Raw genomic sequence first — 22,667 nt, forward strand, 5'->3', positions numbered from 1 at the left:
ATGGTGTTAAACATGCAATGGACGACAATGATTAGTACTTATATACAGTGTCAGTAAATATACAGGGTTATGGTACCGTGCACTATGATACAGCAACACACTATTAACACTCTCGCTAGACGGCTGAGCTCGCGCTATCTAACAAGATATACACTTTACTAAACAATCTTTATCACATTTACAATTCCCAACTAAACTATTGGCCAGTACCTTGAATGGACTACCTAAAAACAATCTACATATGTTTTGGTTAGCCACACTGCCCAATCACCATATATAGCGAGCTAGAGGACCGAATTTACACAGACGCCTCTTAGTCGCACTATCAAAAGTCTAGTGGGTTCCAAATTTACACGCCTTCCCACTTAGCCCAGATAGGATGAGAGCTAGCGAACCGAATTTACACAGACGCCGCTTAGTCTCCCGGTCCCTCCGACCTAGCGAACAAAATATACACCCTAGAACGCTAGTCTAGACAAGACACCGGTGTCCGGCTAGGGCTATTTACACCAGAGCCCCGCCTGACTAACAAAATCAAACGGTCTGACTAAAGAGCGTTCGATCGAGCGGTGCGCCTTCGCTCCTTCCCTCCGACAGAGGGGGCAGATACACAGATTCAAACCCCTTTGGGCCTACCGCACAATCGGTATACCCCTAGTGGGTCCTGCCGTCTAAAACAGCAGTTGTCTTACCTCCTCGTTCCTGAACCTGAGTTCACACTCATCGACGGGGACACCCCAGCACTTCTCACGTAGAGGCCGATGATCTCCTGGACAACAGACCAGTGGCGCCGAGACGAAGGGAGGTCCACGCAGAAGTTCAGGGGTGCAGCCGTAGAGAACGTGGGCAAAGATAGACCGTCTCACGCCTCTGCCTCTCAGCTACCGTTGAACGATGAGCTTCCCGGCCAATGCACCAAATGATACCGGAGAAACTGACGGAAGCCAAGCACAGAGAGATGGACACAGGTTTCTTCAGGAAGGAAGAGATTCTTTATTGGATCACCGATCGGGACTCAGAGGGACTAGCGTCACCAAAATACAGCAAGTTCTGAGCCCCGGACAATAGTGCAGGCTCCTTATATAGGCACATAACTCCTCCCATATTAAGCTCCACCCGCACATTCTCTTGACCAATCAATACAAATAAGAATTAACTTCCTGCTTGACCGCATGGCTTGTCCAGCACAATGGAGGAGGGGAATACTACATCCTGTATTCTTGCACATGCTCCGTACACTACTGATCGTATCTTGCCTCGTGCAACCAACTGATCGATACGTCAGCATATGCACGTACACATGCCACGTGGTAATCTCGGCCTACTAAATTTATTTTTACCGAGATTCCACCACAAGAGAAGAGGTGAATATAAGGCTTACAAAATGAGCTTACAATCTATGATATGCTATTACAGGACAACGTTCTACAACTCAAGCAATCACCATAGAAATCTATAGAAGGTTCCTGCTGATTGCTCCATATTTAGAATTCTAATTGTCCCTTTTAATGTAATCAAACTCTCAATGCAAGTTCTCCAGTTTAAAGGAAAACTGTATCCACTTTAACCACTTTATCTTATTGAAGTTGTTATATTGCTTGCAGTCCTGCCCCCATCCCCCAAACCCATTATTTTACTAATTAGAAGGCTTGGAAGCACACCTTCAAGCCATGCCTCCAAGTCCTCAGGGTGTAAGAGCAAGGACTCTTACTTCTTGGTTCTCATACTGTAACGTCACAAATGCATGTGCAGTGCTGTCATGGTTGGCCATAGAGCATCATTGAATACAACTAGATTGATACTTTGGATTAGCCTGTCATCTTGGAGGTGAGAGAATCCAAGGAGAAGGTTGTGGCAGTGCTGAGGGAGATTAGGCACTATATAAAAGGGGAGTCATTTGTTTATTTATTTATTTTTTACACAGGAGGGGAATAATTTATGAGGATCATCAGAAACATAAAAACATAGAAACGTAGAATGTGACGGCAGACTTTCATTAGTTCCTGGTCTTATCTTATAGTTTGGATAGCCTTGTGCATATCCCACGCATGCTTAAACTCCTTTACTGTGTTAACCTCTACCACTTCAGCTGGAAGGCTATTCCATGCATCCACTACCCTCTCAGTAAAGTAATACTTCCTGGTATTATTTTTAAACCTTTGTCCCTCTAATTTAAGACTATGTCCTCTTGTTGTGGTAGTTTTTCTTCTTTTAAATATAGTCTCCTCCTTTACTGTGTTGATTCCCTTTATGTATTTAAATGTTTCTATCATATCCCCCCTGTCTCGTCTTTCCTCCAAGCTATACATGTTAAGATCCTTTAACCTTTCCTGGTAAGTTCTTTCCTGCAATCCATGAACCAGCTTAGTAGCCCTTCTCTGAACTCTCTCTAAAGTATCAATATCCTTCTGGAGATACGGTCTCCAGTACTGCGTACAATACTCCAAGTGAGGTCTCACCAGTGTTCTGTACAATGGCATGAGCACTTCCCTCTTTCTACTGCTTATACCTCTCCCTATACAACCAAGCATTCTGCTAGCATTTCCTGCTGCTCTATTACATTGTCTGCCTACCTTTAAGTCATCAGAAATAATCACCCCTAAATCCCTTTCATCAGATGTTGAGGTTAGGACTCTATCAAATATTATACACTCTGCCCTTGGGTTTTTACATCCAAGATGCATTATCTTGCACTTATCCACATTAAATGTCAGTTGCCACAACTCTGACCATTTTTCTAGTTTACCTAAATAATTTGCCATTTGGCTTATCCCTCCTGGAACATCAACCCTGTTACATATCTTAGTACATTTAAAGGCAACCTTCGGCACTGCAGATGTTGTGGACTACATCCCCCATAATGCTCTTACACCCATAATGCTGGCAAAGCATAATGGGAGATGTAGTCCAAAACATCTAGAGTGCCTATGCCTGTTTTAGTATCATCAGCAAAAAGACATACCTTACCATCAAAAATTTCTGCAATATCACTAATAAAAAATATTAAAGAGAATGGGTCCAAGTACAGATCCCTGAGGTACCCCACTGGTGACAAGCCCATGCTTTGAATATACTCCTACTACAACCCTCTGTTGCCTGTCATTCAGCCACTGCCTTACCCATTCTACAATATTAGAATCGAAACTTAAAGATTGCAGTTTATTGATAAGCCTTCTATGTGCAACAGTGTCAAAAGCCTTACTGAAATCTAGGTAAGCAATGTCTACTGCACCACCCTGATCTATAACTTTAGTTACCTAATCAAAAAAATCAATAAGATTAGTTTGGCATGATCTCTCTGAAGTAAACCCATGTTTTCTCTGATCTTGAAATCCATGTGATTTTAGATGTTCAACAACATGGTTTCCATTACTTTCCCCACTACTGAAGTAAGGCTTACTGGCCTATAGTTGCCCACCTCCTCCCTACTACCTATCTTGTGAATGGGCACAACATTCGCTAACTTCAAATCTTCTGGGACTACTGTTAACAATGATTGTTTAAATAAATCTGTTTTTTCTAGTACACCACTAAGCTCTTTTAATAGCTTTGGGTGTATTCCATCAGGTCCCATTGACTTATTTGTCTTTACTTTTGACAGTTGAAATAGAACCTCTTCCTCTGTAAACTCACATGTAACAAATTACTTATTTGTCCTTTTTCCTAACTGAGGCCCCTTTCCCTACATTTTCATCTGTAAATACTGAACAAAAATATTAACTGTGGCAGTCAGCTAGACCTTTATCCTCTTCTTCATACCTCCCTTATTTTGTTTTTAATCTAACTAATCCTTGTTTTACTTTCCTTTTCTCATTTATGTATCTAAAAAATGTTTTGTCCCCTTTTTTTACTGACTGTGCTATTTTCTCTTCTATGTGCGATTTGTGTGATTTGTCTTAATAAGTAACATCGCTGTGTGATACAAACCTCATATACAAAGATAAAGCACCGCTTTGGACACGAAGGCCTGGCTTGCAATCTCCATTCCAATACATCTCATAGGTGTTTGGTGAGCTCTGTGTGAGAGTCCAGTTCTTTCACACCAAACTCATCCAACCATGTCTTTATGGACCTTTCTTTGTGCACTAGGGCTTAGTCATGCTGGAATAGAAAAGAGCCTTCATCAATCTGTTCCCACAAAATTGGAAGTATAGCATTGTCCAAAATGTCTTGGTATCCTAAAGCATTAAGATTTCCTTTCACTGGAAGTAAGGGGCCTAGCCAGTGGCGGAACTAACGCGATCGCACGCTGTGCTGCGCCTAAAAGGTAGGAAACAGGAGGGTGACTAAACCATTATGCATGTGTGATTGTGGGTGTCTTAATGTATGTATGTGTGTCTCTGTATGTTTGTGCCCTGTGTATCTGTATGTGTGTCACTGTTTGTATCTGTATGAGTGTCATTCTGTGTATTTTAATGTTTGTCCTTAAGTGTTTGTGTATCTGTCTGTATGTGTGTCTGTGTATCCGCATTTGTGTCAGTGTGTGTCTTTATTTCTGTATTTGTATCAGTGTTTTTATCTGTAGGAGTGTAATTCTGTGTATCTCAAAGTGTGTAATTCTGTGTGTCTGTGTATCTGCATGTGTGTCTGTGTATATATATATATATATATATATATATATATGTGTCTGTGTAACTGTGTGTTAGTTTGTGTGTCTGCATTTGTGTGTGTGTATGTGTGTCTGTGTATTAGCATGTGTATCCGTGTATGTATCTGTATGTGTTATATGGTGTGTATCTTCTGCATGTATGTCAGTGTGTGCTTGTATGAATGAGACACATTGAGGGGCGTGAGTGTGAAAGAATGTAGGGGTTGGAGGGGGGGAGTGAGACGTATGGGGGATGCCCTTGGGCAATTTTCGCACTGGGCCCCCATAGTTTCTAGTTACGCCTCTGGGCCTAGCCCAATCTCTGAAGAAAACAGCCCCATACCATTAATCCTACTCCACCCTACAATACAGCCAGCCACAAAAACCCATATTTGCCCATTAGACTGCCAAACAGAGAAGCGTGATTTGTCATTCCACAGAACATGTTTCAACTGCTCCAGAGTTTAGTGGCGGTGTGCTTTACACCGCTCGATCCAGTGCTTAGCATTGAACTTGGTGATGTGAGGCTATAGAATCAGCAGAGTGCTAGCGACTTTTATGCACTATGTACCTCAGCACTTGGTGACCCCAATCTGTGACTATGTGGCCTGTGGCTGAGTTGCTGCTGTTCCTAAACACTAAACACTAACTTTCCAATAATACCACTTACATTCGACCACGAAATATCTAGCTGCGATGAAATTTCACACACAGACTTATTGCAAAGGTGGTATCCTATCACAGAACCACGCCTGAATTCACTGAACTCTTCAGAATGACCCTCCTGTGGCAATAGGTCTGACTGAAACACATGAATTCAATCATTATGAGATATCTCCCAATACTTTTGTCCATAGTGTGTGTATTTCTAGTAACACTACCAGTTCCTTTTAGAATCTTAGAAAATCTCTATATGAAGAGTGTCATAAAATGCAGACCGATAGCTACATGAGAATTCTAATACTAATACTAATACATTTATTTTGAAAAAAAATTCTCACAGATCCATTCATGATTTTATTATTACAGTATAATAATAATGCTGGTTCAGTCTTCCACATCCATAGAGGGAGCTTCCCATGCACTCAGTAGCTCTGATCCAGTGATTTCCTTGTGTGGGATACACACAGGGAGCAGCTCTCTGACGCCCCGGCTGCTCTCCCAACTCTCCACTTCCGGGCCGAACCGATCTGTCTCGAAGCGCTCGCCGTTCCCCTGCCCGCCCGGATGTGTTAATGGATTCCAGACCCGGATTCCACCGTGGCGGGGGCAGCAATCACACCGCCCTCGGCGGCTCGGCCTCCAGCTCCCCGGCTCTGACCGGGGCTCAGGCCCGCCGGCGGAAACAGCCCCTCCGGCCTGCCGACTTCAAACTGCAAGTGATCATCATCGGCTCCCGGGGAGTGGGCAAGACCAGCCTCATGGAGCGGTTCACGGACGACACGTTCTGCGAGGCGTGCAAATCCACCGTGGGTGAGTTATCCGGGGGTTAATGGGGTCTGACCTGCGGGTTAAGGCTGTGATGGATTATATCTCCTATGATGCTCAGCCAGCCATAGGCTATTTATCTTTAGCTTAGTGGTGTACGGGTATCACCCCAAGGGCATACACCTCCATTACAAGTAGTTGCAGGCTGAGCATCCTGGGGCTATAGTCCACAGCAGCTGAGTTGCCAAAAGTTAGCTGTCACTGCTCTTAGGTAAATATGTTCAGTAGACAAAATCATTTATAACAGTTTCCTTCCAAATCTGTTATTAGAACACTGGCGAACTGCTAGAAAGTCCTTGGGGACTCTGTGAGGTTATCAAGTGAAGATCAGGAGACAGCTGAAGAGTAATTTTAATTATGACTTGTAAAATGCTAACTTTTTTTTTTTTTTAACACTATACAATGGCATCACAAGGCATACAAATACAAACTGTATTCTCAAATGTACAGTCTGTGGGAATGTAGGTATGACTGACACAGTGCTCATGGTACTAACTTTTTAAGGGTAACACTTGGACATACGGTACATATGTATACAGCACATTTCTCTCTTTGCAGCTCCTCTTCTGACATCAATATTGGTAAAGGAAATGTGTTATTGGTGGGAATCTGCTCCCCAGGGGATTAACTCCCATCAATCTAGGGCAGTTAGTACCAGTGCTACATAAAGATCAAATGAACTCTACCCCAAACCCAAAAATAAGATAATGTATAACACACCGTGAAAAGGGGAAATATGCTCTTGTGGGGGTTTTGGAGAAGTAGTAAACCATCCAACCGTTATTATTTTGATATTAACAAAATGTATTACATGTTAATGACATGTAAATAAATACATGGTTGCTACATTGCGCCATGTCAACGTTTGTTGACAGTGAATCATTTGAAATATGTCACAATTTGGGGGATATTTTCATATATATTGGAAATGTTGAATAATCCCTTGGAATTGCACATTTCAACCAGAATAAACAAGCTGGAAAATAGCATTTTTTTTTCTAGCTTGGAATTTTCAGACGATTTATCAAATGTAATGAATACAAATTTCTGTCAAGATTCTAGATGTAAAGATAACCTGTTGAATGTGTAGCTGGTATGACTAAGTGAATAATGCCACCAGTCTCAGTGAAGGTTATTCACTAAATGTATTCATTAGCTTGAATTCACCAGGATATTGTGCATTTTAGGCCATATTAGTTGAACTGGAAAAGTCAACTATATTACCAGATCAGCTGTTTGAAATTCCAAAATAACATTTGATATGCTTACTTTGGTGAATAACCCTGTTTACTTTCTTAATGCCTAACTTAACACTGTGTAATGTTTTGCCCAAGTTAACTTCTGTTTACTAGAGCATAGTTTTTGATGCCGCATATGTCTATTTACATGCTAAGTCTCAAAGAAGTAATTGCACAGCTGGGCTCTCACTTGCCCTTCCCCCATACCTCAACATTTATCTGTCCATCAGCCATGTGGTTGAGAATATTGATAGAACATTCTTCAGTAATGTGCAGTAAATTGCAAGGGTTACAGGCTTGACAAATCCAGAGGTCAAAATGTTTGGATAAGTCTACAAAACTTTGCCTGGCTCCTTTTTTTTTTTTTTTTTTTTTTTTCCTTACTGGCCATATGGGGGTAAAAATGTTTCCTTATTATTTAAAGGACCACTCTAGGCACCCAGACCACTTCAGCTTAATGAAGTGGTCTGGGTGCCAGGTCCAGCTAGGGTTAACCCATTTTTTTTTTATAAACATAGCAGTTTCAGAGAAACTGCTATGTTTATTAATGGTTTATTAATGGGTTAAGCCTTATAACAGTGATTTAAAAAAAAGTAAAATGCACACACTAAAAAAAAGGGGGGATACGTCATAAAGGGAGGGCCAATCTCTGAAGACATCAAATGGAAGAAATTAGATATCCAGGTACAGGTTTCTTCTAAAAGGCAGTCTTTATTTGAAACAAGGAAGTGGGAGACCACGTTTGGCTCCTCTCTGAGCCTTTATTAATACCAACATCACAAAGGTATTAATGTGCACCTTTTCCAAAACATTTACATTTGCTGCTATGACAGCCTGTATTCTGCTCTTCACTACACATTAGAACATTTCTGTTGGTATTTGTTTTCCTTGCAGTCCAATTCATCCTAAAAATCTCCATGCATGCACGTCTGGTGTTTGGTAGCAAGAAAAGAATGTTTAGTGCAAGTGTTGCTCTTCAGTAATGATTTACGGTGATATATTGCCTGTATCTACTGCTTTGGTTATATAAATGTGATTTTTAAATTGCATTTTATATCCTCAGGTGTTGATTTTAAAATCAAAACAGTGGAGCTAAGAGGGAAGAAAATTAGGTTACAGATATGGTAAGTGAATCACCTAAATCATTTTAGCACATATTGAAAATGTATATTGTGGGTGTGTTTCTGTTTACATATTTATTGTATGCAATATGTTTATTAGTAGTTTTGTCTTTAGTCCATAATTGTATGTGTATTGTGAGAACTGTCATTTATGGAGAAAGGGAACAAATGTGTTTTCACACAGAAGATGGAGTTTGTGTATTGTTTAAGGGGCTGTATAGTTCATTGATCTAGAGAGCCAACATACCAGATAAAAGTATGTGTGCTGATTGATCTTGCATGTGGTACTATGTATTTGTCTGTTACACATGGCTAATATTGTCACATGCCTCTATTTATCTGTAGTGCACACATTTGATCTCCCTAGACTCTGCACACTTTTCTATATATAGAACCAGCAAGGACGCTCCAGTTTCCTCTCTGTTTGCTCTCAGTGCTTTGGAAGCACATGTGTTGATCTGTTTTTATCACTGACTGCTCAGACTGTGGAGAATTTAATCAATACATGTAGGGATCGACCGATATTGAATTTTTTAGAGACAAAACTGATAATCTGTGAACCTTCAGGCCGATAGCTTACCGTTATTCTGTACATTTACCGCATTTTTTTTTTTAAACTTTTTTTTTTTTTTAAATTAAGTGGTAAGTGCACAAAGTATACATGCCAGTTTTTTTGTTTTCAAGAATATTGTGTTTGTGTAGTGGATGCAGTGTGTGTTTGTGTGTGTGTCTCCCCTCCTTGGTCCCTGCTCCCCAGTGTGTCTCCTGGTAGCGTGGCCGAGCAGAGCATTGCGCACCGCGGTACAGGAGATCCAGTCTCCTGTACCTGGCCGGACTGACAGGAAGAGCTCTCTCAGTGAGCACTTCGTTTCAGTCTGGCTGGGTACAGGAAACATAAGTTCCTGTACCGTGGTGTGAACTGCTCCGCTCGGCCACGCTTCACAGAGTGCCTGTCAGGAGGGAGTGCTGTGCGCCCATTTCCTGCTGGTCACTCAGATCTAGCGCCTCCCGGGACGGTGCGCCCTAAGGCAGACGCTTGTGCCGCCTTATGGACGCGCCGATCCACCCATTCATTATTGGTATTGCTTGTGATTTTCGGCCGATACAAAATCTGAATATCGGCCTATAATATCGGCAAAACCGATAATCGGTCGATCCCTAATTACAGGCTTTAATATTCTGAAGTTAAGGTATCCGAAATCGCAATTTTCTTTTCCTACACTTTTTGAATACATTTTTCAGCTAATTGCCAGGAGATCTGCAGGTCCAGAAGGAATAACAAAGTGATAAACTACTCACCCAATCCTGGGCTTTTCATTGTATTTAATTAGAATGCTATGCATTTGCCAATTCGGATTTGAGGTTCAGCTGTTGCAAAATATTTAACTCGTGAAAAAAAAATACATGAATTAAGCTCCTCAGTCGTTCATAATGGGCATAACATTACTGTTCCCGCAACCACAGTGTAACGGACCGTTTCGCTCACAAGGGGATAAAAAACGTTTAGGCGATAATACCCTTCCAGATAGACAAGCAGCTACTGCAATCACCAATCTCCCGAACTGTAAACTGCACGAATTCACCAACTCCCGAACAAGAGACACACGAACACTGGAAGCAGCCGAACAGGAAAAGTCCTATGAACAGCTTACACTCCTGGCAATCGGCATACAATCAAATTCCCCCCCAAGAATGAGACGACACTTCACTTTGAGGGTTAAGCAGGAACTCCTTTACTGGGGCTACCTGCCCGGCTTTTATGCAGGTTTCCCACCTGGTGGACACTCCCCTAGGGGACCAGATGGGAAACTGGGAAACATATAGGACACGGACCAATCACAGATATACACTTTTAAACAATCCCACAATGCATCACAATCCCTCCTCCCTGGCCTGGAGATAATTGGAGAAGTAATCCAATTATCTCCAAGGACAGAGGCAAAACTCCATTACCCACATGGCAGACAAAAAGACAGTAAAAGACACAAAATTACCCACTGACACATTTAGTACACAAAACACATACATGCAACATATCCCCAGATAGCTTAGATCTGAGCGCACATTATTACCGAATGGCGCTCAGATCACATACATATAGTTCAATCGCCATGGAGCCAAAGTCTTTCACATAGTCTTTCATTACACGAATAGGCTCCATGGCATGGCTATCTTGGGTGAGGCTGTTCATACGGTCAAACTACCGAATGAACAGCCAGTCGGTTCCACTACCGAATGCCGAGGTAAGGAGGCTGGCGGCTCAGCGGTGTTCGCGCAATAAAGTGTCCGTTTTCAGTTCCATAGTTTGAGCGCTGAACACCGCTGGCCGTTCGGGAGTTAAAATGGCCGCTGCCACGTGTTCGGCAAACGAACAAAGGCCACCCAGCGTTCATCAATTAAGCTGCGGTTAACCGCAGCTTCTGGGCGGTCGATTGACGGCACACTCCAGCTCCTAGGTGGTCCCTCTTACGGTAGTTTGTTCGGTAGCTGGAATCTACCGAACACCCCGGCAGAAAGGCACGAACAAGCCTTTCTGCAGGGAAAATAAAAGCTTTAACCTGCAGGGCCATAGTCCAAAGGGAGCAGGCGAGCAACCAGGCTCCTCCAGTGCACAGTGGTGAGGTTGCTTTCGACACACACAGTGTCTGTTTGAATGATGTTGTAGTATTTTTTTCTCATTTTGTATAGTGACCAATCCATACTTATGTCTGAATATAGTCTGTCTGTATTGTGAGAACAACTGTCAAAGTGGAGAATAAATCTACAAAATCTACAAAAAAAATAAAGAACAGCAATAGTGTGAAACTGTAAAAAAAATATATATATATATAAAATGCGCTAATTTGGTTACAGTCACAGGATGGAGAATGGTATATCGCCTTCCCAAATACATTGATTTTACCAATAAATGCTCTTCATGCTGCAGTGCTGTCGAAAGGAGAGGAGGTGATTTGGATCAGCCCCCATCTTCATCAGGGGAGGCACCCTAAGGCGATATTCTCCATCCTGTGAATGTAACCCAATTAGCGCATTTTATATCTTTTTTTTTTACATATGTCTGTATTTTTCTTTCTTTTGTCATTGATTTGTATTGTTTTATGCAGAAAAAAATTTGTATAAATAAATTGGGGGGGATGGGAGGGGTGGGAATAAACTTACTATGTGACTTAAAAATAAATAAATACCGTTTTAAATTTATGTAGTACCATGTTGTTTTGCGTTTTTTCATTTGTTTTTTTCATGAGTAAAGGTGCTTACTCCACTAAAATAAAGCTTTTGAGTTTTTCACTTGTGGCCTGTACAGTATTCAAATGTATATGCTTTTTTGTATGGGTAATTTTAATGCTGTGCTTTCCCTATAATATGTTTGAAAAAAAAAAAAAGAGTATTATGCACACACTAAAAAGAGTGAATACTTCCTGCAGGATGCTCCAGAAAGGGAGGGCCAATTTTAGAAGAAACCTCAGGTGTTTCTGGATATTTCTTTTCTTCCTTTCCCTATATTATGTCTGGGTGTGAAGGGTGGACACAAGTCTTCTACTTAGAGTATCTTATTAAGTTGGATTCAGTTCTCGCAGACCTAAAGTGTAATGTTACTGTTTCTTTTTCCAAAGCCCCGTCAAATGGTCACATGTCTGTGTTGACATATTTTTCACATCAGTAGAACATTCCATTCCTTCCACCTCTTAGTATAATGTTTGCACGTAACGAGGTTAGGTGTGTGTGTTTGCTTTATATCATTCAACTAGTGTTTTGTCTTAAAACCATCCCACCCTTTATGCATTGTGCAGTGAATACAGTTTTAAAACACAATAAATATTAATGAAAATAATACTGTGTAGGGGGTCCTTGCAGGCACCAGGAATAGATGTACATACACTATTTGCCACTGTACAGCACAGATTTATGAGATACCGTTTTCTACTTAGAGTCTAAGTTACATATTAATCCCATGTCTTTTAAGACAAAACATCACAAATATTCTCAATAGGGCTATAGTATCTAAGTGGTGGTCCCATTCCCTACCTCCACATTTTCCTTTTCGTTTAATTGTTGGCTCATTATTAGTGTTTTTGTGGACTATACCCAGAATTGGAATAGGGTCACTTCTTTTCTTTTCTTTTATTTTGTTCTATTAAAACATTTTATATATATATATATATATATATAAACAATTCTGTGCCTACAGGCGCTCGTAATGTAAATCCGGCTCTGAGGGGGCAGCAAACTGTATTAGAAGATGATGGGTTGTTTTGTTTTTTTGCCTTGAGACGTACAGGGGTACTGTTCTAAATTTTCATTGTATTCTATTCAGTTTAAGGCATTTTGTTTACATATAATTATTTATAATTGTATAATGAATGCATATTATAGTGTAAAAGCAAATGCCTTTTACTGATAAATTACTGCTGACAAGGATTTATTAGATTTATTAGTAAATTGACCAGCTTTATTTTTAACTACTAAATTCATCTGCCGATGCTGGGTTTCTTTCAATAATATTACTAATCCTGCCTAGAACACTTTGAATGTTAATGTCTCCACAGTGCTTCCCACGTTCACTAACTCTTCTTATACATTCACTCACTGTATTTTTTCCATCTCACCATTTGCTTGTTGTGCTTCCAACTGACTTAACTGGCACCCAGTGGCTCCACCGGTCAGCTATTGCTTGAATGTATGTGGCATGTCTTGGTCCTTCATCTGTGTCCCTGTCTGGAAAGCAATAGCCTCTGGCCTGGTTATCTAACATCACTCAAAGAGGAGACGGCTGCCTGAACAGGAGGTAAATTCATGATGTTCATCACTTTTACCACTTCTTCACAGCTCTGTTGCATGCAAATCATTTAGCTTGCTTTTCTTATTCCCCTAAGGTAGTCAGTGTAGCTCTGTTTATCTCTTGCTACACATTTTTCGTCTTGTACATAGTGTCACTGGAATGCTTACATTAAAAGTGCTAGCAGTCTTTCATTTGATGCATAGCCATGCCACACAATGCAAATAGACGTTTTAAAGATCATTTTCTCTACTTGTAGCCCACCATGTCAGTGAGTTTATGTACTGTTAATTGTTTGGTCCAGTCAACATAGTATGGAATTGTGTTTTAATATGATTCCAGTAAGTAGGAAGTATGAGATCATTTATACTAGAAAGAGACACTAGAGGTGCCCAAATCACCTTTTCTCAATGAAGTGGTCTGGGTGTCATGTCCCCGTAGTTTTAACACCTGCAGTGTAAAAAAGGCCGTTCTGCAGGAGCATTGTTTACAGTGCAGGGTTTAAATGCTGGAGAGCCACTAGAGGCACTTCAGCATAATTTGGTGATTGGCTTGATGAATTCAGCCAATAAGACAGGACTCATTTGTATTCCTAACGCTTTTTGTGTTCCTTTAATTTTTTTTCAATTTCTTTTTTTTAAATCTTCAAATTTTGTTTGGTAGACGCCAAAAGATTATTGCAATGATACTCGACTAGGGAAGAGATTATAAATAGCAAATAAACTGTTCCACCTTAAAGGAACTCAACAGGAGCCAAAACACCTTCAGCTTAATGAAATGGTTTTACTGTGTTGATTATGTCCTTCCAGTGTTACTGCTGAATTCTCTGGTACCTAGTGTCCTTTTAAAGTTATGAGACAACTCATAGTAAAAGGTGTGTGGTTATCTTACTTTTTTTTCATCCAATTTGCATTTACATCTTCGTTTTCAATACACATTTTGATTGTATTTTTCTTATTCTGAATATAGTTTATTCATTTAAAAAAAAAAAAAAAATGACACTATAAAGGGACCTTAAAATATAGGCAAATCATCTGTATTTTAATCATAGAGGAACATTTTGTTTGAAGATTAGATATTTTTGTAATCGTTTATCACAGAGTAAATACCTTTCTGTTGCTTGCCATAACTAACGTATCCTCCTGTTTGAAAATAAATTCTAATATCCCTCTGATCTAGTTAATGCTACTGATTAAATAATGTTTACATAATGTCTGTAAATTAACAGATGTCGATTACTACAATTGTGTGTTCTCTCCTTTCTGTGCCAAGATGTTTGGGTTGTTGATCATACTTGTACAATGACACATTGTGTGACCTAGTTACAGTAGGTGTAAAGCTGAACATTGCTATTCAGACTTTACTATGGGGGGTTTACAAGAGTTTGAGTTGAGATTTGACAACAATTTAATTGTTACAATTTCCTTCTTTTGCTCTTTAGGGACACAGCTGGCCAAGAGAGATTTAACAGCATTACTTCAGCCTACTACAGGAGTGCCAAAGGTATCATATTAGTCTATGATATCACAAAAAAAGAGACTTTTGAAGATTTACCGAAATGGATGAAAATGATCGATAAGGTGGGCATGGAGTGACGAGGGACTGTCCTTCAAGGGACAGTTGTAGAACAGTAGCCTTAATGGCAAGTTACTGGTTCTGTAAAATTGACATGCTGTTCCATCACTAATTTACATGACATATCTTTAATATTATGTACATTCTTAATGGTCAGACTTCACTTTTATTGCTCAGAGTGCAAACATAGCACTTTGTCCCAGGTTATAGGTGGTGCTGAGTGCTCACATCTATAGCACAGCTTCTGAAAGATTAAGCACCAGGCATCAGGGGGGGGCTTAGTTTGTGTAAAACTATTTATTTAAAATGGTGGGACACAGAATCAGGGGTAAGACAGGTGACGTATTGACATCATAATCACTAGAACTGACTTAAAGCATCCCTTTAAATGAAAATCACCCTGTTTAAGAGTTGCAGATACTGTTTTGTTGCAAAGACTTGCTGTGATTGTTTTTAACAATTTTTTTATGAAGGTATTAGAGAACAAGTAAATCATATAATTCTTTTTTTTTCTGTAGTATGCATCAGAAGATGCAGAACTTCTACTAGTTGGTAATAAGCTAGACTGTGAAATCGACAGAGAAATTACAAAGCAGCAGGGAGAAAAGGTAAGCCTTTTAAAATTTATGATACTGTGTGAATATTTCAATCTACTCTGAGTATCCCATGATGCCAAAGCAAAAAACAGATTTTATTCCATTGCAAATATATTTAACAGAAAAAAAAACTGAAATCTTACATTAACATGAGTATTTAGACCCTTAATTCTGTATTTTGTTAAACCTCCTTTGGCAGTGATTACATCCTCAAGTATTTTTGTGTATTCTGCTAAAAACTTTGCACACCTTGGATTTGGGTAGTACTCTTTCATTCATCTCTGCAGATCTTCTCAAGCACGGTCGGATTGGATTGGGACTGTCGGTGGACTGCCATTTTCAGGTCTCTCTGGAGATCAATTGGGCTAAATTCCAGGCTCTGACGGGCCATTCAAGGACATTCACAGATTTGTCCCTAAGCCACTCTTAACTGTGTGCTTAAAGGAACACTATAGTCACCTAAATTACTTTAGCTAAATAAAGCAGTTTTAGTGTATAGATCATTCCCCTGCAATTTCACTGCACAATTCACTGTCATTTAGGAGTTAAATCACTTTGTTTCTGTTTATGCAGCCCTAGCCACACCTCTCCTGGCTATGATTGACAGAGCCTGCATGAAAAAAAAAAACTGGTTTCACTTTCAAACAGATGTAATTTACCTTAAATAATTGTATCTCAATCTCTAAATTGAACTTTAATCACATACAGGGGGCTCTTGCAGGGTCTAGCAAGCTATTAACATAGCAGGGGATAAGAAAATCTTAATTAAACAGAACTTGCAATAAAGAAAGCCTAAATAGGGCTCTCGTTACAGGAAGTGTTTATGGAAGGCTGTGCAAGTCACATGCAGGGAGGTGTGACTAGCGTTCATAAACAAAGGGATTTAACTCCTAAATGGCAGAGGATTGAGCAGCGAGGCAGGCTGCAGGGGCATGTTCTATACACCAAAACTGCTTCATTAAGCTAAAGTTGTCCAGGTGACTATAGTGTCCCTTTAAGAGTCCTTGTCCTGTTGGAAGGTGTACTTTCAGCTCTGTCTGAGTTACTGAATGCTCTGTACCAAGTTTTCATTAAGGATATCAGTATTTTGCAACATTCAGCATTCCCTCATTCCTGACTTCCCAGTTCCTGCCACAGAAACACTCACCCACCACCACCATTGGTATGGCATTGCATAGATGAGATGAGGTGTCTGGTGCATTGAGAAAATACAATAGCACTAGAGGAATCAACAAAGGAATCACAATAGGCCACTGAACAAGGCAAAATACGTTCTATTTATATGGGAGCGTCTTTTGCTTTAAGACTACGACCCCAAAATATTTTAGGTGACAATGGCACAAAGACACCTCATCGACGCATCGTGTTGTTAAAAGGGGCATGTATGCTCAGCATCTAGAGATAGGATTTGACTGCAGGGACCCTTCCACGTGGGTGTCTGTGAGTGAAGTAAGGTATCTTGACTGTAATTTGGTGTCTGCCAAAAGGGTTTAGAACCATTGATTTAAATAGATTTTTCTGTTCATTTCATAGGCAATTAAGAGTATGTGATTTTTAGTTTCACATTTTATGTGTGCTAAATGTATTTATTTCTCAGTTTGCACAACAGATCACAGGGATGCGTTTCTGTGAAGCAAGTGCCAAGGACAATTTCAATGTAGATGAAATATTCTTGAAATTGGTTGATGACATATTGAAAAAGGTAAAAACAAAGTTGTTGTTTTTTGTTTGTTTTAATAGCTCCTAAAGTTTTTGCAGCCTTAGTGTCTTAGAATTGTGGTCCATTAAACTGAACTCTCTGAGCTTTTCTAAACTGTTACCATCGCTAGTTTTCATGCACTTTTGTAGTAAACATAATAGTCTTCATTATACTCCATGCTATCCATCTGTAAACATTACACAAGTCACCAGACTTGTAGCTGCATGCCACCTCTGTGAATATAATAAAATGCTTCCTGATATGATGTTGCCTGTAATGCACTGCCTTCTATATCAATTACAATTATACACTAGAGGAAAAAGAGTTAAAGCTGTAATATTAAAGGATTGGGAAGCAGACATTGGAAACCTGATTAAAACATGCCTCGATTAGTATATTTTGTTTTTAAGTTCAAGGTTATCTAGAAAGTTCGCTACTGGTAGCTACATTATACTCTATTCCAATTCCATCCCAGTTATCTGTATTGGCATTAAACCAACGTACAGAATTATGTTGCTCTTCTTTTCCACCAAACTGGGCAGGCCTCACCCAGTATCATTAGACTTACATTTCTGGCAACATTATCTAAACATTGCATAACACAAGCGAATTGGGCCCATTGCATTTATAGGCACTTTGCCAGGCATGGAATGAGGAGCACATGTCACTTGTGGCATCCTCTAAATCTGTAAGCATAACATTCTTTTGTTTTATTCGCAGATTAGCTAAATATTTATTTTATTAAATGCCTAAACAGTTGTTGTTGTTTTTTTCAGATGCCTATGGACCTGATGCGTAGTGAGTTATCCAACAGCATTCTGTCTCTTCAACCAGAACCTGAAGTCCCACCAGAATTGCCTCCGCCCAGACCTCCTGTCCGTTGCTGTTGATTATATTCTTGTTCTTTAGACAAAGCAGAACAAGGGCTCTAAGTCACTTTGTCCTGCAATACAATCATTAGAAATTGTCCCTTTTTTGCACTTCCTTATCAGAGCTGTGTAAATATGCAAGCAGGGAGCCCAAGGTTAGGTAGCTACTTGGACGGAATGAAGTATTTCTGTTGCACCCTGGATCAGCAGTCCAGCGTTTGCAAACAGGTTCAGTGAGTTCTGACATGGAATCATTTGCCCATTTGATTAAACTGTCCACAGCTATGGTTCCTAGTAAGCAATTTATATAGGGTGCCACTAGCTGCATCATTCTTTATGCCAGGTGCTATCAGCTCCAGGTGTGGTCTGTCTAGCCATTTTCAAATACTAGAAGTGTTTGTTTTAATTATATATATTTTTTCCCCCCTGTATTTAGTCATATATATGGCGCTTAGCTAAATAATAATTTGTCCAGATATAGTTGAAGGCCTTCATGGAAAATGCTTCCATAAACATTATTATTCTACTTAGTTTATTCTTTAATGCAAAAAAGGTCTTTGTTTTTAATCTGTAGTATTATAAAATTACTGGAACTGCCATGAATATTATAATTTTTTTCCAGTAGTTTATTTTATTTGAATATTATTTATTAACGTGTAAATTGTTTGAATGGTATCTGTTACATTTACTCCAGGAGATTGCACTTTGCACTGTAAAAGTGGCCCTTCTCTCTAATGCAACATAAACAGAATCTTTTGTGAGCACAGTCAGATGTTTTTTGTGGTAGGAAGGCACATTGAACAAAGATAGCAACATATGTGGTTAATGGTTCAAGAGACAATTTTATGATGTAACACTAAATGGGAGCATTTAGAAGTAATCACCGGAAAAAACTGCTAGACTATAAAGCAGCATTGCTCTCTCCTAAATGGAAACTAATCACAGAGGGACGAAACAATGTTTTGGGTTTTTTCCCCATATTCACTTACTAAACGTGTGCATTTAACTTTGCCACTTTTTATGGGAGGGGGAGAATTTGTTTGGGGGGTGGGGGGAGGAGCAAGAACATAAACCTAAATGGCAAATTTTCTTTTATGAAGATGGTGGGTTTGTGAACTACATTTTTGGTATATCTCTTATAAAAAAAAAAAGCACTGTATAATCTGGCGTTTGGGAAACAGTGGTTGATATGCATTTGGATAAATGTGTGTCCTGTGGTATTTGAACCATTACAGTATTTCTTACTAATGAAGTGAAAATAAACTTTTTTTTTTTATTTATGAATTTCTGTACAGTGCCTCCAGTCATTTCACTTTGGTCATGATTATATTTTTGGATTTAAAATTTTTTTTTATTTTTTTTGTTATTGGGGTTAAGATCTGAAACTCGTACAAGTTAATGCAAGTCATACAAAGTTATTCATCGAACATCAACGTTTGGCGCATTCACAATAAAGCTGTGAAAAGGATGACAACATAGTACATCTGGATATAACTGCATGGATACTTTGCTGAATTCCCAAATGAAAGGGACATGCATCACTGTGAGACAATTTTACCGTATGTCTTATTCAAAAGTTGAATGAGCTTGTTGCCTCACTCTCAAGGCCGAAAAAGCAGGTGAATATGATTTTTTTTTCTCATGTTTGCATTCTTCATCTTTTTTATGCTTTCCACATCCACACCAAGTGGACACTGTTCTAACCAATCAGTGTCCTGTGCCTAGGGATACTGCGAAAGTGTAATTCCTTCAGGCATCCACAATGCACATATTGGAGGATCTCTTCATCTTCAGGACAGGGGGAGAAGAGAGGGAGCCAGATCAGTGTCATTTATGCAAAGCAGGATATGGTGTTGTGTTTTTATATTCTGCTGCAGCACAATTATGCCCTGCTTTTGTCATTAGTGGACTGATCTGAAACTGAACTGAGTGGGTAAGATACATGCCCAATTATGCAATATGACAAAGTTCAGAGGAAGTGTGTAAATGTTTATTACATACTATCCAAAGTTTTTCTTCCTTTATTTTAGTTTGTATATCTGCTTAAAATGGTTTACATGCTGGTTTAGAGACATAATTGTCAGGGGGCAGATCTTTGAGCCAGCTAGATGTGTGTTGCAGGGGCTCACACATCTCTTGCCAATTTTTGTGGATTACCCAGAGCCACCGAGCTGATACAAGCACCACAGTGCACCACCCACGTCGGGAGTGCCCTGGGGCACAAAACGTGCCCTTACACAGAGCCCCAGTTGCATCGTGGCAGCCTGTGGGTGTTGAAGCATTGGGGAGTTGGCCGCTCTCCTCACTTTCTTGCTCACTGGGTGTATCAGCTAACCTCTTGCCCGACCCTTTTGACCTGTGGGGGTTATCACGGTCCCTACTGGACTGTCGTACGTCACTACAGCAGATACTATTGCCTATCAGACGCATGTTCTGGTGTCTTGTTGCCTGTGACGAGTAACTAAGATGGCGGCTGCGTTTAACTCAGACGCACAGGGCCTACATCTGTCGCAAAAGCCACATTGCGGTCCCCTGGAATTTACCCTGCAGAGACTAGTCAAGCTGTTTCAAGATTTCTGGCTGAAACTCCAGGGCAGAGAACAAGCTACAAAACAGGAGCAGCTGGAGGAAAACAAAGGTGGCACGCTGATAGGATGGGGCAGGACCCCTCTGGGCGATCGTGCCATGCAAGTATTTACTCACCATGTTGTCCGCCTTCCTGGGTCTAGAGCTCCTTAAGGCACTGCCTCTGTGCATCAGCCACACCGGTGAAGGATTGGCCGCAGCAACCACCTCGACTCTATGCTTACCGCAGACAGATCCCAGTGGGCACCCAAGTCCGCGATCAGATGATGCAGGCCTTCAAAAATGAGACATGTCAATCCTTTATACAAGAAGAAGTGGAAAAGAGCTGAAAAGCAATTATCCTTAAGAGTGGAGCGATAAGTATTATAGATTGAACACCTACCCTAAATAAGGGTTGTCTGGTCTTATCATAAAATACAAAACGATAATGTGGTCCAGTTGGTCTCAATACATATATGAAAGAAAACACAAGAGGAAATACATAGTATAAATCTGTGTAGTTAGCGTATATTGTGAGGTAATCTAGTGAAGTGTCAACTCACATGTGGAAGAGCCCAAAACAGGACAGGCTCAAATCTCTTCTGCTTTAGTGCCGTCTGGTGGCACTTTCCCCTTTGGCTCACAGTACTTTTCCTCAGTATAAGGGAACAAAAGCAACACAGCAAAGAACAATATGGTGTAGTAGGTATGAATATATAGTAAATAGTAAACAACTTAAGTGATTGCTCACCTTGGCCAGAGCCTAAATACCTGGCTCTAGGTTGACTAGCTTGGGTGTCTATATAGAGGACAACATTCTTCTTGGAGCAGTTCAAGAGGACCAGGAACGGACTTGAAGGTATAAAGAATGTATTGGTATTTAAAAACAACAAATCTAAGAGCAAATGTAAATGTCCAGCAGGATTCCTCTATCCGAGACGCTTTTCACCCTTCTCACGAGCTTTCTCAATCGGTATTGTCTGCTCCATATGATTTCCTCTATTAAATATGCCGGTCTGGCTTGTCATTGGTGATTCTTCATAATCATTAGCCAATCCAGTTCTTCATTCAAGAGGCTTGTGTTCGACCCAGATTTTCTTAGTTTCCTCGTTAGGTCCGTACTGCAAGTGACGTCATACACCTTGTCGTTTCACTTCCGACGTTGAAATCCCCATTTTGTGTACGGGCAGCTACCTCTTTAGGTTACCGGAAGTGACATAGCCATTAGATGTGCTCGTTATTGCCATATCACCATTTTCAATGGGGCTTTTCCAGGTTTACTGAAACTGATAGTGTGCAAACCAGTGTTAGTTGATAGCAATTTTCTTAAGTTGCTTGATATAGAGGGGGGAGAAAGAAGGGAATTATAATAAGCATTAAAGAGAGAGGTACATTAGACAAAGTTAAGATTTTAAAACTTAGAAAAGAAGAAAGAATAACTTCTATTGCACAATGATGTAGAAAAATAATGTCACTAACAATCAAAAACATTTATAAAAGTAATCAGTGTATCATCTTTCATATACAGTATGGCAGTCTCTTATATTAATGAGTAATGTTAATTTCATTATTAAAGAAAAGCAGCACATTATACAAATAGAGAACCTGCTCATAACTGAACTCTAGAATAGAATGTATACAAATATTGTAAAAAAAAAATAAAAAAAAATGGCACATTTCAAAGTCACTATTCACACCACCTGTGATCATGGTGTTAAGATTTAAAATCCACCTCATTTCCTGTTGCCCCAACTTTTTGATGGGATATTTTCCTCTCCAGTTTAAAAATGTACTAATTGGATACCCATAAACATCAGTTGAGTGGGAACACTATTATGGTGGTGTTTAAAGTGTGCCGAAAGACTGTGTTTCTCGAAGCCGTTCCTAATGTTGGGCATGTGCTCTTGTATTCTTACATGTAAAGTCCTAGGGGTCCTACCTACATACCCCAACCCTTTATACAAGAACCTGTTCCTTCTTATTTTCTGCTATACCACTCAATTGTATACGTGAAATCTAATGCATATATGTTGTCCACATATGTCTCAATAAAAAAGGGATTGACCAAAAAAAACATAATTGTCAACTAATGCATGTCCCTTTAAGCAAATAGACTATGTAATATATAGTGGTATTAAAGTCCAAGAAAAT

The 22,667-nt window shown here is 39.8% G+C and overlaps 1 protein-coding gene across 1 annotated transcript; it reads left to right on the plus strand.

The window, feature by feature from the left end:
- The first annotated feature begins 5,695 nt into the window (after positions 1-5,695).
- On the plus strand, positions 5,696-19,227 carry RAB12 (RAB12, member RAS oncogene family). The gene is made up of 6 exons (XM_063451558.1): positions 5,696-6,061; positions 8,378-8,438; positions 14,654-14,792; positions 15,306-15,395; positions 16,981-17,085; positions 17,859-19,227. Exons 1-6 carry the CDS (start codon positions 5,824-5,826, stop codon positions 17,970-17,972), a joined length of 747 nt encoding a protein of 248 aa, XP_063307628.1. The 5' UTR covers positions 5,696-5,823; the 3' UTR covers positions 17,973-19,227.
- The last annotated feature ends 3,440 nt before the right edge of the window (positions 19,228-22,667 follow it).

Source organism: Pelobates fuscus, chromosome 4, assembly GCF_036172605.1.
Source record: "Pelobates fuscus isolate aPelFus1 chromosome 4, aPelFus1.pri, whole genome shotgun sequence".
In the NCBI taxonomy this organism is placed as follows: domain Eukaryota; kingdom Metazoa; phylum Chordata; class Amphibia; order Anura; family Pelobatidae; genus Pelobates; species Pelobates fuscus.